The sequence below is a fragment of the Chinchilla lanigera genome, unplaced genomic scaffold (assembly GCF_000276665.1).
Source record: "Chinchilla lanigera isolate Chin_1 unplaced genomic scaffold, ChiLan1.0 scaffold00015, whole genome shotgun sequence".
Classification (NCBI taxonomy): domain Eukaryota; kingdom Metazoa; phylum Chordata; class Mammalia; order Rodentia; family Chinchillidae; genus Chinchilla; species Chinchilla lanigera.
In genome coordinates, this window is record NW_004955416.1 from 6,568,371 (window position 1) to 6,585,018 (window position 16,648).

At 37.3% G+C, this 16,648-nt stretch overlaps 1 protein-coding gene across 8 annotated transcripts in view; it reads right to left on the reverse strand.

Moving 5' to 3' along the window:
* The window catches only part of Fsip1 (fibrous sheath interacting protein 1), a 203,350-nt gene that overhangs the window by 61,194 nt on the left and 125,508 nt on the right, over window positions 1-16,648 (reverse strand). For 5 of the 8 annotated variants that reach the window (XM_005381206.2, XM_005381205.2, XM_005381207.2 and 2 more), the window contains exon 12: window positions 5,691-5,781. The exons of the other annotated variants lie outside the window; for them this stretch is intronic. In XM_005381206.2, coding sequence (XP_005381263.1) covers window positions 5,691-5,781 — 91 coding nt within the window. The remainder of the gene's footprint in view (window positions 1-5,690; window positions 5,782-16,648) is intronic. 8 annotated transcript variants of the gene reach the window in all.

Consider the following 16,648-nt stretch of genomic DNA (forward strand, 5'->3'; position numbering starts at 1 on the left):
ACTTTTTTTAAGGGAGACACAGAAAAAGTCTTCAAAATACCTCTGTTTTTTTGCTAAGTAGGGGGTAAGGATCTCAAGGCACTATCAAGATCCACTTATTAAATAGAATTAAAAATTATATTTAAGTTTATTCCTTTGGTGCAGTATATACACTGGCTGTTTGTTGTCACTGTGCCTGTCAGGTTTCATCAAGCATAGCTCTAAAATAATTTGCCACACTAACTTCCTCTGAGGAGAAAATAAAATCTCTCTAATAGAGACAGCTTCCTCACACAACTGATTTAATCTTCAAAGCAATTCATTTTGAGGTGGTAGCCATAGCTTTACAACACTAAATTCAAACTTATACTCTGCTTTTAGAGAAAATCCTCTCACAATACAATTCATCCTTTGCACCTGACTTGAAATTGGGGCTGAATAATGGCACTACTTTAGGCACTGGAAAGTGAATCTACAGTCAACAAAGTGGGAAAGAGAGGAGGAAAGATCCAAGGTACAAAGTGATTGCTGTTTTATTTCAGAGCAATTTTATCTTTGGGAGGCTGAGACAGAAGGATCATGTTTGAGCCCGGCCTGTGCAATTTAGTGACTTAGCAAGATCCTGTCTCAAAATAAAAAAGGAATGGAGATGTTGCTAGTTCAAGCCCTTGCACTACAGTAATAAATAATAATAATAATAATAATAATAATTAGGCGATAGTGAAATGATATAGCACAAGAACTTTGTTTCTTCTTAAAGGTTTCAAAACTAAAGTTATTAGAAGAATGGAAAACTAAATTTTTGTGTTGAGAGTAATTCTGGAGCCAGGTGTGGTGGCGCACACCTATAATCCCAGCACTTGGGAGGCTGACGCAGGAGGATCACTGTGAGTTCTAGGCCATCCTGGGCTACATAGTGAACTCAAAGCCATCCTGAACTACATATCAAGACCCTGTCTCAAAAAATGCCCCCCAGATAAAGAGAGTAAGTCTGGAAAATATATTTGAATACCTGTCTTGACTGGGCCAATTCTAGATGACACTCCTTTGTGGAACTGCCTGACTAGGCTAATTTGGACATTGTCAAATTCTAAAGCACCCCAAAGAGCTGATCTGATGTAATGTGGGGAAATAAGACAAACCTTGGGGAGAAGACAGAGATTCAGATGAGTAAGAGTGCCTGTTTTGGGATCAGAAATAAGCCTACCCATCTCATCACCCACAAAAAACTGGGTAACACTCCTGAGTCTCAAATTTGCCTAAATTTATTCTGGAACTTTTAAGTATACTTGGAAAAATCTAACAATGGATTTCTTTTTGTAATAAACAAGAGGTATTAACCTATAACTTCCCACATAACAAAAGTGCTTTTGCAGTTTGCTCTTCAACATAAATATTCTTTCATAAGCAAGTTACTTAAATTAGATTTCAGCTTCAAAAATCAGTATCACATTTTTCAACCTTCCAGTTTACTTTATTATGACTGGAAAATTCTGCAAAGCTAAGGAAGTATGCCAATCATAAATTAAAATAACATCTGAAGGGCCAAAATATAGCCCCATGGTTCATAAGCCTACAAAGGATCTAATGTCATGAAGTTTACAAGTAGCAAAGCCTGGTGACAGTAATTTTCCTTAGGTGAAACTATCAACTAAAATAGCCTGTGAGACATCTTGCTACACCCCTATATTTCTCATCAGACTTGAGGATTGAGTTTTAAAAATAAAACTTCATTTCTGAAATTTCCTCATCCACAGTTGGTCCCTCGGAATGCATACACCTCTTCCTGGAATGCCGTGGTCATCACAGCTGAAAGCCTCTCAGTGGCCACACTTCCCCTTGCTACAGGGAAACACTTTGACCCCTAACCACCAGCCAGCGAGCTGCCTCTGCGGCAATTAGGCTGGCAACCTTAAAACAGCTGTTCCCAAAGTGACTAATCGCTGGAAACACCTAGCCCTTTCATGTCCTGGGGACAGGTCACACCAGACCTTCTGTATACCACCACCAGTCAAGGCGTCCTGCTGAATCAGAGGCTATGCTCCCCTTTCCAATCCCCTCATCAGTCAAATGTGCCAAGATGATTTTTTTCAGATGTGCATCTGAGACACAAACAAGAAGGGAGACTTTTTTTTAATTGCCCATGACTTGCTTTATGGCCCCTAGGAACTCATGAGAACTTCTGCCAAAGTAATTTCAAATTCAGAAGCAGAAAACGAGTATTTCTGGTAGGTCTGAAGACCAACATCTAAATGCATCATGGTCTAACACTCTCAGAAAGGCACTGTGCTGAGAAATGAACCTAGCAGAGCAGAGGGATTTTTGTTTGTTAATTAAGGTGAAACGATGTCATAGTTAGCTTCTCATTGCTCAGGAAAGTCCTCTTCAATGCCTGCTACCCTGGAAAGTTAATTCAAGCTTTCAGATTGCCAGTGAGCTGGATTATTATCAGGTAGTTATATTCAAAAGAAGCTTTTAAGGACAGTGCTGCTGCTAAGAACTGTGAGAACAAAACCCCATGGGTTCATAATTTGGAGTGTTTGCCACACTGGGTATGTGGCTCTGCCTTCTGGCAAGACAGGCTCGGGTGTCCTCTAGCCCCACAGCCCCGGGTACACAAAACCTATGCTCTGAAGGCTTTGCTGCTCCCCCTTTTCACGCTTTTCCTGCCCTGTGATTCTGCTAGTGTTTTACTCTGATTTGGGTGTCTCGTGGCATGGAACAAAAACTTACAATTTCAGAAAAACCATTTTAAAAAAGAACCACTTAAAGGCTGAAAACACAATCTGGGGGATATACGCAAATGACCTTCTTCATCATTGCACCAGGGATTAAACCTAGGGAATGCTGAGTTATATCCACAACCTTTTTTATTTTTTATAGATTTTATGATAGGGTCTCACTAAGTTGCCCAGGATAGCCTTGAACTGACAATACTCCTAAACTTCCTAGGCAGCTGGGATTATGGTAGGCATGTGTCACCATACCTAGACAAAAACAACAGATGTTCCAAAAGATCCCTGGGACATCTTTCTGAAAAGATATTCCAAATGATCTGATAGAACATCTATTTAAATGTTCTAACAATATCTACTACATAAAGACATATAGACAGTGACCTCATGTATTGATTTAAAACATAAGGAATGAACATATAAAGTCTGGAATCCAAAAGTGAATTTATTATCACTATGCCCTACCCTCGTGTTAATCAAAGTAGGTAGCCAGGCACTGGGGTTTAGCTCAGTGGTAAAATATGTGCTTGACAGCGCATATGAGACCCTGGGTTCAATCCCCTGTACAGAAGAATGTGCTATAAGATTATTACCAAAAAAAAAAGAAGAAGAAGTAAAGAAAGAAATACGATATTGTACTGGCAATTGAAATTTCCTAGACAATTTTAATTTTAGTCCCTACCTTAATATAAAACATCTCCCATATGTTCATACTAATAATTTATACTATTCAAATTTGAGTTTGATATAAACCAGTATTTCCACAAATTAAACCATAACCTTAGAAGGTGACGCATGTATCAAAATTTCTTAAAAACTCTCTAAGTCATTCTCATTTGCAATGGTTGACAGCCACTGAAACAAACTAATATCTTTAAGACCTTACTTTCTTAGGGAAAAAAATGTAACAATTAAGAACCCAGAAGAAGTAAGCTAAACAAATAGAAAATCCTAATCATGTAAGTAAAATATTAATACTGTGCCTTCCAAAAGTGAAGGCAGGTTGAAAAGGATGGAAAGTGTGATATAGTAGATGATTTGGGGCCTACTAGGGAGACTTCCTAGGAAAGACACACTATAAAATAGAATTATACAGGTTAAGAGAGTCAATTAATCACAGAACAAGGCATTACAAGACAACCCCTTAAATTAACCTGAGCATTCAGGCCATTGAACAGTAATGGCTATAATTATAAGGGATCTGTTCTTTATATCATTATTTTTAAAAGGAATCCTATTCAAGACTTGGATTTTACTGTTATAGAAAGCTTTTCATTTTAGTTGATTTTTGCAACTGTCCAGGAAAACATTTCACCCAAAAGGAAAAAGAAATTATTTATCTAAGGTGGATGAAGAAGCATTCTAGCTGGTGCTGTTTCCTGGCAAAGGAATTTATCCTGAATTTCATACATATGCACAATAAAGGACAAATACATTTCAATATATGAAAGCATTGCAGGTTTCTGAGTAGAATATGTTTCAAGTTTCCTGTCTCCAAGAATACTTATTTTGACATTACACTATCTCTCTGTTTTTCAAAATATTAGAAATGACTGAGATGGGACAGTCTAGCTTATTTTGTGTGTTTAAAAGATCTCTTGTTTGTACTTTTACTTAGGTATGTGTAAAAACCAATATGTGACCTACTTTCTACCCAGGGAGGTTAGCATCACTGTCTAAGGTTCCTTGCTTTTCACCACATTTTTGGCCTTTTCCATTCCTGCCTGGCTCCACACCTCTCTCAGGTTATTCTTCCCAAACACTATTTCTACCTTGTCATCCTCTGTCAGGGAACCAACAAGAGTTCCCTATTGGGTCAAGTCCTGACTGCACAGTTTGGCCCTTAGAAATTTGATGACTCTGCCTCTACAAATTGCTTTCCACCTTCCCCAATATCTTCGTTCTAATCACACCAGTCTCCCTACTGCCTTCCACAGAATTCAAATTTCACTCACATATTCACTCACTGAACATTTATTGAGCACCAACTCAGTGTTAGGCCTGGTAGTCATCTCTAGGTTTTTTTTTTTTTTTTTTTTTTTGGTTTTTCTCTGGTACCGGGAACCGAACTCACGACCTTGCACTTTCCAGGCAGGCGCTTTTGCCGCTGAGCTAAATCCCCAGCCCCACCTAAATCCCCAGCCCCCATCTCTAGTTTTATACTTTGGCCATCCCTATTCCTCCCTAGATTCATACTGTCTGGTTTTTTTAACACCTTACTACTCCTAATAGTCTGGCTCAAACACCAAGTCCCCTCCACAGCTCTCCACTCTGTGGAATCACCAGGCAGCTCCCTTATCCTCAGGATCCCTAATCACCAGTTCAAATTCTGGACTCACACAGCACTTTTCTAGACTATTGTCAAAGATTCCACTTCAAACAAGTTTGGAGACTCTGGTTTAAGTTAAGCTGAACATAGTTTCCCTTATAAGGATTTTCAGAGATCTTTAATAAACGTTAGTTGTAAATTTGTAAGAAAGGTATGGAGGAATCAGCATTTCACAAACTTATTGCACATGAAATTTTTATACCACAACTATAGATATCTCAGAGAAATCTTGTTTGGGAGACGTCCATAGTTACTCTAAACTGGTGCCACATGATTTACCACTTAATGACACACTAGCTAGATGGCATTATCCTGTTATTCCTCCCTCTATCTTTCTATAGTCTGTATAGCTTAGTCCTTTCTATACATTTTAGTCTTTCTCAAATGTCCAAAATATGAAGTCCCTCCCTTATGACTAAAAGGTTTACAGCAGTTAGTACTTGTCTCAACCTTTGGTGAAACATTTTTTTTTGGTGAAATATTTTTAAATGCACTAATTTACCACCTTGCCTTAGTAAACATCAATGAATGAATTTTTGACTGAATCTTTGGCTGAAAGTGGGAGACATAATAAAAAGACAATGGTACCATTTTTGAAAACAATTCCAAAGCAGACCACCCACTTGGGCCTCAGTATCTTCACCTACATAATAGAGAGAGAGAACCTCCCAGTTCTGATGGTCTGTCTTCCAGCATCTTGGTGTCATGACTCCTCAAGTGAGTATTCACTATCCACGCCTGTACAGGTAAGGACAAAACTCAATTAGATATCACCCCCAAAACACTCTTAAGAAGCCTTTGTGCTTGTCTCTAATTTGTTCTGTCAATGATTTCCCTCTTTTGAATAGAAAACAATTCCTGTGGATTATGGTTGTCATTTGGATTTGAATTAACATAGGTTTTACTCTGGAGAATAGAACAACTTTCAGCAGTAGTAACAAGAGGAACGTTTCCAGTGCTCTTCAATTTACAACATGCAGCCAGCAACGGTCAGACGGACCCAGAGACACAGACACAGATAGAGGAACTCCTTTAAGGGGGAGGTAGACACAAACCTCTGAAAAGCAGCTGCAGTAAATCTCCCCTTCTACTGGATTAAGAGCTATACAAACAAGTTCATTTCACAATGTAGGGGCTTCTGTGTCAATGAGTCAGATTTCTTAAGCTTCAAAGACCCGTTTAGGGAAAAAAATAACTATGAGTCTAAGACTCCAGAAAGGATGAATATTGAAAATCTCTACTCCATTATTCTAATGAATTTTACATTAGTAGTCTGTTTCCACAATATATAATGCAAAATGATAAGCAAATTACACTTCTGTATTTTTTTCAACTACCTATTTTTAAAAAGTATAAATATTACATCTAGTCCAAGATTTAATAAGTGAAAGATGTATCACTGTATTAAACATTAGGTGTTAACTTCTCTTAGTCTCAGTTTTCCTGTCTGTAAAGTGGAGTTCATAATAAAGCTTGCCTTTCAGTGTTGTCGTGAGCGTCCAAGAAATAATGTATGAAAACCACTTGATACATTATTATTGCTATTGTTTTTACCACTATGATTGTTATTTGGCTGGTACAATTATTACTAATTTATTATTATTAAAAGGACAGAAAGGATTATTATTAAGCTATGGGAATAACATCTCTTTGTTTAAAAGCAAAGTCTTTCTGAACTGTTGTAAATCAACATATAACTATAAAGCTAGTTAGATCTCAGTTGAAAAACCCAGGAAATCTTTTCATATGTTTTCTTTTGCCTTTAGTAGTTTCCTTCTCTCAACCACTAACCATCCATGTCCTCAATTCACATCATCCAAGGAAGCTTAGTGGGGAAAGAACTAAGGTGAAGTCAGAAGAAACCAGAGTGAAAGCCCAGTTCTTCACTAACAGACTGGAAGATGAATTAAGGGATGAACAGAAAAGAAGGTTCTCGTCTCCAGGCAAGAGGCACAAACTGTACTCCCCAAAATGTCAACAACCAGCTGTGTGAGCAGATAGAGAAACAGTAGACTAGATGACCTCTATGGCTCCCTTCCAACTCAGTCAGGCCACTTGACTGCTTTCTGCAAACCCAAGTGTGAAAGGAAGCATTAGGCTAAATATTATTGTTTTTTTTTTTAAAGTTCAGTGCTATTCAAGAATGAAGTGTAACTCACAGACCCTAAAAGTACAACTTTAACTCATTAACTTACCTAAATGCTTGGCAGTACAGTCTGAGATGACACAAAGTAATGTTTTGATAAAAAGTTAATTGCATTGGATACAGTAAGAATTATTATTTTGTTAGTTATGTAATTTGAGCTTGCACCTATGTTTATAAAAGTAAATTCCACTTACAAAGGATCAAGGGGCACTGACTTAGAAACTTCATATGGATTTTGTATATACAGGATTAATAATCAATTTACCTACTGTTTTTCTTCCTTTTTAAATATCTTAGATCTAACTTATCTAAGCAGGCTTCCTTCTACTGGATCTATAAACTTCAAAAACCAGAGGATAAATTATCTTTGAAATTGCTCAAACACTTTTCTAAATCTCTAGTACAATTTCTTCATTATAACATTTAATAATTATTAACTAACTAGAAGCTCTTGAAGCAAACACTTCTTTGGGACCAACAAAAAATTTATTAAGCATCAACTATGCTGCAGTAAGTATTTGGGGAAGTAAGGCTCTTAAGAGTTTCCCTCTATAACTTACAATAATTTGGGTAACCTGGATAATGTACATTAGAAATGAAATGGAGCTCACAAATATTTCATTCTCTTTAATTTGACAAGACACGTTCTAAAGGTGACTTTTCTCTCATTCATACACAGAAGAGATCATCTTACTAATGTCAAAGGTTTCTATTTCTAGAAAAGTGATTATATAAATCACTAAATTCATTGGTGAGCTTCGTTATCTAAATAACTAGATAATCTGCTCTACCCAGTTGTTTGAACCAAGTTCCCCTGGTTGCCTAAGAATAGAGGAGTCACTATTCTTTGGGAATTCCTACGGGTCCAGAAAGTATTCTTAAAGTCACATAAATCACATAAAAGCCACGTTTCTTAAGGTTAAATCAGAAGGACTGGTTTGTTATTCATTATGTCAGAAAATGTGTAATCTTTCTCTTGTATTTATTGCCCACAAGGAAATTTTCAAAACAACATTAAATGAGAATCCTGAATGTTTGAAATACTGCAACTCAGGGAAAACTTTAACTAGACCATCCATAGAGCAAAATTTCTACATTCCTTTAAATGACAATAAATCCAATTCTGTCTGCCCAGTCAGTCAAGACAGCCCCTTCAGAATTTCTAAAATAGGTAAGAGCATGTTTTCTCTCAGACACAACACGTGTATTCATTTTTGAAGAGTCTCAGAGACTGCTGACTGGCTCGGGCTGGTTCATAAGGACACAAGAATTAGGAAAATCTGTGACGAGTGGCTCCCCTGTGTTAATGGACTAAACAGGGGATAAAATTCTGTGGGCTCAAGTATGGTAAATGATGAATTGCAAGAAAAAAAGCTGGCATAGCTTCTTACTATGTAAATTCCACTCCTTTAAATAAAGGAGGGTTTGTTTGCCAGAAGGTTTAAAGTCAATCACAAAATCACTCATGTACTAGGAAAAGACTATTAGCTGATCAAAAGATGGTTTCTCCAGTAATCAGTGGGAAACACTCCAAAATTTATACTCATGATATTGCTTAAACTGGCTTCTCTGGTTCTCAATTTGTCAATCCTAGTATGTCATGGCATGGGAGTTTATAAAATGTAAATAGAGAAAAAGTCCAAGGAAATTCCATTTCTTTTGTGTTCCTCCAGCTAAAGTTTTCCCAATGCCTGTTTTCTTCTTGCTAACAATGTCAGATACAATACTGTATTTAAAAAAGAGATTTAAAACATATCACAGTCTTTGTTATAGGAGAATTTCCCCTTTTAGAAAAGAAACTTAGAGATTTTTTTTTTTTTAAAAATCTTCATTGATGCACACTGTTCCTATACCCATCAGAAGTTACCATTTAGGCTCAAATGTTTGGAATTACAAACTTAATATATAAAAAGGCCACTTCCATCCTAAAAAATTTTTTTTCAGAGACATAAACCTGAAAATGTAACTTTTCTTTTCAAACACAGTTGGCTGATTGTTGGTCTCTTGTCCAGCAAGATTTATAATAAATCTAGTATGGCCGTATCTAGATGTCCCCCCAAAGCCTCATGCAGTCATAGGTAGGGCTTTTTGGAGGTGGCTGCATCAAGGATGATGCTGGAATCCAGGATGAGAAGCTGAGATTGATTCATGGTACAATGCTAGGATCAAGGGTATCCCACCTGTGAGTGCTACCCACCCTAAGGGGGATAGCCTGGATATAATATAAGCAATAGAAAGAGGGTCACTTGTTCTTTGTTGCTTGCTGCTTGCTGCCTTGCTGCCTTTTTCCTGCCATGAACTGTTTCTCCTCTGCAAAGCCCCTCTGCCATGCCACCCTGCCTTGGAACCAGCCAACCATGAAGTGAAACCTCTACAAACTGTGAGCCATAATAAAACTTTCCTCCTTTAACTTTAGGTGTTGGGTATTTTGTCTTAGCAATGAGAAAAGTAACTAAGACATTATCACTCATTCATTCAACAAACATGTATTGAATGGCTACTACAAGCTGTGTCACTGTAACTACTTTAAGGGGTCTATAAATCCTGGCTCCAAAATGCAAAGTCTATGAAACCTTGGATAAATTTCTTAAGCTCCCAAGTTTTGGTGTCTGTAAAACACTGACAGGCAACCATATTTTAAAGGTGAACCTGGAGGAACATCATCTTCCTTATTCAGATACCCCACTAAAATGTGTCAATCTAAAAGAAGACTACTGTCTTAGTTACAGTTCTCCAGAAAAACATGCAACTTCAGACCATACTCTTCAGTGAAATAAATCAGACTCACATGTGTAAACATCATATTGTCTCCCTGGGGTGAGAAACAGAAAGAGTAAATAAGGCCCAAAATGTACAATGGATATTGTGAAGTGGGAAAAAATTGTTAAAAAGGAAAGAAGAACGAAGGTGGGAGAAGAGGGAAAAGAAGGAAGGGAAAGGGGGAATAAACAACTTTTAAAAGAGAAGAATAAATAACTTTAAAAAGGGGGAATAAACAACTTTAAAATGGAAGCAGAGCTTTGTAAATAGGGAGAGAAAGGGGTTGAAAGGAGAGAGGAGATTGGAAAAAATAGAAAAATCAAAATCTATCATGTAAAGGTATAAATTCCCTATGATGAATATGATCATTATGTATATCTAAAATGTACCAATAAACTTAATTATATTAAAAATACAGACCAAGATATAGATATAGACATTAAAAAGAGATTTATTAAGGGAAATTAGTATATGCAGTTATGGAAGCTGAGAAGTCCTACGACAAGCCACTTGCAAAAGCTGGAGACCCTGGGATGCCAGTGGCATGGCCCAGTCCAACTTCAAAAGCCTCATAATCAGGTAAGTTGAAAGATACTAATCTAATTCCTGGAGGCCAAAGACAAGAGAGCTAGAGTTCTGTTGTCCCAATGTCAGGAGAAGGGTAGCCTAGATGAAAGGGAGAGAGACCACAGATAGAACTCAAGTATTTATAATGACACCGAGGTTGTGGAGAAATTAAAACACTTGTGCACCGCTGGTAGGGATGTAAAATAGTGCACACTCCTAAAAGACAGTGTAAGAATTCCTCAAAACTGTAAATATAGAATTACCATACATCAGTTCCACCTCTTGGAATATACCTAAAAGAATTGAAAGGGGGGAATTTTGATAGATACTTATACAGCTATGTTTATAGCAGCATTATTCTACATAGCCAAAGTGTAGAAGTAACTCTAGTGTCATTGGCCAATAAATGGATAAACAAATTATGGTATGTACATGCAAAGAGATACTACTCAGCCTTAAAAATACAAATCTTGATACTTTTACAATAGAAATTTACCTTGAGGAGTTATACTAAGTGAAAAACTTGAATGATTCCAGTTATCTGAGGTAATTATAGGAGTCAAACTCATAGAGATGAAAAGGACAGTGATTGGTGCCAGGGTTGGAGCCAGGGTTGGAGGTGGTGTGAACAGAGAGCTAGTGTTTACTGAATTGTGACACTGTTTGGGAAGATGAAAAGGTTCTGCAGAAACTGATGATGGTGACAGTTGTACAACAATCTGACTGGTCTTAATGCCACTAGATTGAGTACTTAAAAAGAGATTAAAATGATTCATTCTATATTGTGTATATTTAGCCACAATGAATAAAAAATTTATCTTTTTATATCCTTTGTTCTCTGCCTGGGGCTGAGGGTGAATTCTTGAGGTAAAAGGATCCTAACATGGTTGTAAAGATTGGAGAAGTTGGGGATAAGGAAAAGAGACTATGCCACCAAATGCAGTGGGTAAATGACTGAGGGAGTTAGGGATAGGTAGGGCTTAGTATAGAATCACATCCCTAGAAAGAGAATTGGAAGTCAGATTAGGCTGACAAGACAGCTGAGCCTATTCCAAAGGGCTCTAAATGCCAGGTGATACATTTGTTCACAGAGGGATGGACCCTAAGATGATGTCACTATCAGAATCAAGTAGACCACACTGGGGCACACAGTGAGTGGAGGCTGGGCATTCAGTAAAGAGTTTGTGGTCAGAGTTTGGGTAAGGAAGAAAATGTCATCAATAGCACAAAGCAGAAGAGTTTCCGTATGACTCAAGAATTCCTCTTTTAGGTGCATATTAAAGAAAATTTGAAAACATGTCTACACAAAAACTTGCAACCCAATGTTGATGGTGGCATTATTCATGAGCATCAAAAAAAGGAAATAATCCAAATGTCTACCAAGTGGTGAATGAGTAAACAAAATGTGGTATATACATATAATGAAATATTATTTGGCCATAAAAAAAGAATGAGGTGCTGACAAAGTCAATGAACCTTGAAAATATTATGCATGCAAATGGCATAAAAAACCTCTTCACAATAGTCATGGTAGAAAACTTCCCAAATGTGCATAAAGAATTTGACATACAATAAGTGAGGCATACAGAACTCCAGCAGCCACAACCAAATAAATCTACATCAAGACATATAATAATCAAGATTTCAGAAATTTAGCAAAAGAAGGGAATATTAAAAGAAGTTATTAAAAAATCACCTGTAAAGGAAAACCCAAGCAGACTTCTCAACACAAATCTTCAAGTCAAGAAGAGCTTGGAGTGAAGTATTTCAAACTGTAAAGGAAGACAATCTCCAATCCAGATTGCTCTACCTTGCAAAACTGTCTATCAAAATCAATGGAGAAATAAGATACTTCCATAACAAAGAACAACTAAAGATATTCATGAGCACCAAACTAGCTCTCCAAAATGCACTGAAGTATATTTTAGAAAAAGATAAGGAAAACCACAGCTCTAAGAACATCAACAGAAAGAAGCCAACCACGCAGTGCAAGCAACTAAACAGAGGGAAAAGACAGAGTACCAACAACAGAAAAATGATATGAGGAGAAATAAACCAACACACACCAGTTATAAACATCAATGAAAATGGCCTCAAGTCACCAATCAAAAGAAACAGACTGGCAGAATAGATAAAGAGGCAAGATCCAATGATGTTCTTCATAGAAGAACACATTTAACTCAAAAAGAAATTCACAGACTGAAAGTCAAAGGATAGAAAACAATACTCCATGTGACAGGAACCCAGAAAAAATGAAAGGGGAGCTAGTCCATTTGCAGACAATGTAAACTGCAAGCCAAGACTGATCAAAAGAGACAAAGTTACTGTATACTTGTTAAGGGAAAACTTCAAGAAGAGGTAATAACAATCATAAATATATATGCACCAAATACTGGTGCACCCAACTACGTAAAGCAAATATGAATGGACATGAAAAATTAAATAAGCACATAAGCACTAACACAACTATAATGGGGGACTTTAATACCCCACTATGGGGGCTGGGGATTTAGCAAATCAGTAAGTGTAATACACCATATCAACAGAACCAAAGACAAAAATCATATGATCATTGTGGTGGATTGACAACTTGTGGTCAACTTGTAACACCCAGCTGAAAATGAAACAGCGAGGTGCTGGGTGAGGATGACCCACCTGAGGACTGTTGCCAAAAGCATAAAGAAGAGAACTGGAGGGAAAGATTGTGCCTTGTTGATTTTCCTGGAGAAGCTTGTCACACTGATTTTCCTGATATGAACTCAACTGTTACCATCCCAGGAGCTCGGGACCTTGCTCTTGCTAAGGATGGCTACAGTTCTTTTCGGGGGAGCTCTGGTCCTTACTTTGAGTGTTGCTTCCTGGCTCCAGTGCAGATCCCTAAGCTTGCTGGCACAGATCCTTCATCCATCTGATGCCAACTTTCTAGTTCCACCACTGATCTTTGAGCCTTACCAGTGCAGATCTTTGGCACAGACTTGCATAAGACATTGTTGTGGGCTCCAGGTCTCCAGATGAACTTGTAGAGGACATTGCCATGGGCTCTAAGTCTTCAGCTGGACTTGTGTAGTACACTGGCATGGAATCCAGGCCCTCAACTGGATTCTTTGGGTCTCTAGTGTGTGGACAGATTTCCTGCACTTTTTTACAATTAACTCTTTGAGTGACTATTATAAAATAATCCTACAAATTATGTGTCTTGTATTAAATTGTATCCTTGCAAACTTCAACAATTATCTCAATAGATGCAGAAAAAGCATTTGACAATGACCAACACCCATTCATTATTTTAAAAACACTTACAGAAAATTGGAATAGAAGGTCTTTATCTCAATCTGATAAATGTCATCTATGACAAACCAAGACCCAACATCATACAAAATAGTAAAAAACTGAAAGTTTTCATTCTAAAACCAGGAACAATACAAGGATGTCCACTACCAACACTCCTATTTAATACAGTTCTGGAAACATTATACAGAGCAATTAGACATGAGAAAGAAAGAAAAAGAATAAGGATAGGAAAATAAGAAGTTAAATTAATTGCAGATGACATGATACTCTAGATAGAAGACCCCCAAAATTTTACCAAAATACTTCTAGATTTAATAACAAAGTTCAGTAGTGTAGCAAGATACAAAGTCAACACTTAAAAATCAATAGCATTCCGGTACACTAACAAAAACACAATAAGAGAGAAATTAGGAAAACAATACCTTTCACAGTAGCACTGAAAAAAAATAAAATACTTAGGAATCAATTCAGCAAAGGAAGTAAAAACCTATATCACAGTACTCTGAAAAAGGAGATCTAAGAGGATATCAGAAAATGGAAAGATATCCTTTGCTCACTGGTAGGAAAAATCAACATACTGAAAATGGTCATACTCCAAAAATTATTATACAAATTTAATGCAATCCCAATCAAAATACCAATAGCATACCACACAGAGCTAGAGAACACATTCCTAAAATTTGTTTGGAACACGAGACCTAGAATAGCATAAACAATCCTAGACAACAAAGGCAAGGCAGGAGCATCACAATCCCTGACTTGAAACTATACTATAAAGTTATTGTGATAAAAACAGCATGATACTGGCAAAAAACAGGCCTAAGGATCAATGGAAAACATGAGTAGCTACAGATATAACTACAAACACATTCAGCCACCTTCTCTTTGACAAAGGGGCCAGACATGTTCACTGGACGAAAAATAGCCTCTTCAATAAATGGTGCTGGAAAAACGGGCTTTTCACGTGCCATAGACTAAAACTAGACCCAAGTCTCTTATCATTCAGTAAACTAAAATCAAAATGGATCAAAACTCTAAATACTAAAACAGAAAAACTAATTCTGCTGGAAGAGAGAATGAGTAGAAACCATGAAGACATAGGTGTAGATAAAGATTTCATGAACAGAACTCTTATCACACAGGAAATACTATTTTAAAAAATCAACAACTGAGATCTCATTCTATTAAAAAGCTTTTTCACAGCAAAAGAAATTACCAATAAAATGAAAAGACAGGGACATCATCAGGAAGCCTGGTGAGTCTGGGCTCTGCCTCCCTGACCAGCATGCAAGGCAGGCGAAACCTCAGGCACCCTCTGGGACCTCAGTGGCTACCCACCACACACATAGTGTGTCAGCCCAGGCTGGGCGGTCACCACTAACCAGTACAGGAGCTACATTGAGCACTGGGGATCTTCCAGCTCTCACCCTGCCCCTCACAAAAAATCAGGACAGTGAGACTGCACTACGGGGAGCCTCTGGTTCTTCAAAAATGACAAAACAAAGGAGGAAAATGGAATCCCAGACCTCCACACCATCCAAAACAAGTCCAGGAGGCATAAACACAGAAGACCCTGGAAGTCACCTGGAAGACACCTGAAATTTCTGAAATGATAGCAACTGAAGTAAAGAAACAACTCCATCAGTCCATAGAAGACATCAGATCAGAAATAATATCTCAGGTGAGAAAAGAAATGACAACAATAATGAAAGAAATGTTCAACATATACAAAGATAACATAGACAAGAAAATAGCAGCGCATAGACAACTCAATGAAACCTTCAGGGAACAATATAGAAAAGAACTAGAAGGTATGAAACAGATGCAAACAGATATCCAGGAACTTAAAAATTCCACCGAAAGCTTGCAAAACCAACTGAACGAAGCTGAAGATAGACTTTCAGACCTTGAAGACAGCATAGCCACCAATGAACGTGAAAGGAGGGATCTCTTAAAAACAACAAGGAACCAGGAAATCACAATTCAATAACTGCAAGATGAAGCAAAGAGAAACAATGTCAGATTAATAGGTATTAATGAAACAGCAGGTGTCAACACAAATGACATAAAAAGACTATTTGCAGAAATAATAGCAGAAAATCTCCCAGGCATGGTAAAAGAATTGGACAACCACATAAGTGAAGCACATAGAACTCCAGTTAATCATAACCAAAATAAATCTATAGCCAGACATATGATGATCAAGATCCCAGAAACTCAACAAAAGTTCAGAACATTAAAACCTGTTAGAGAAAAGAAACAGATTGCCTATAAAGGAAAGCCTATCAGAATCATGGCAGACTTCTCAACACAAACCATCAAGGCAAGAAGAGCTTGGAGTGAATTACTTCAGGTACTGAAAGAAAACAACTTCCAACCCAGATTAATATACCCTGCAAAACTATCTTTCCAATTTAATGGAGAAATAAAATATTTTCATGATAAAAAACAACTGAAGAAATTCATGAGCACCAAACCAATCCTACAAAGAATGCTAAAAAATATAATAGAAAGAAATAAAACAGACCACAACAGAACAACAACAGAAAGGAACCAACAAGCAGAGCAAGCAATTAAACAGAGGGAAAAAGGAGGATCCAACAGCTGGAAAATAGCATGACAAAGACAAGCCAGTACATATCCCTTATAACCATCAATGTAAATGGTCTCAATGCACCAACCAAAAGAAGGAGACTTGCAGAGTGGATTAGGAAACAAAACCCAACTATATGCTGTATACAAGAAACACATTTAACTTGAAATTCAAAGACTGAAAATTAAAGGATGGAAAACAATATTCCATGCGACAGGAACCCAGAAAAAAGCGGGTGTGGCTATTCT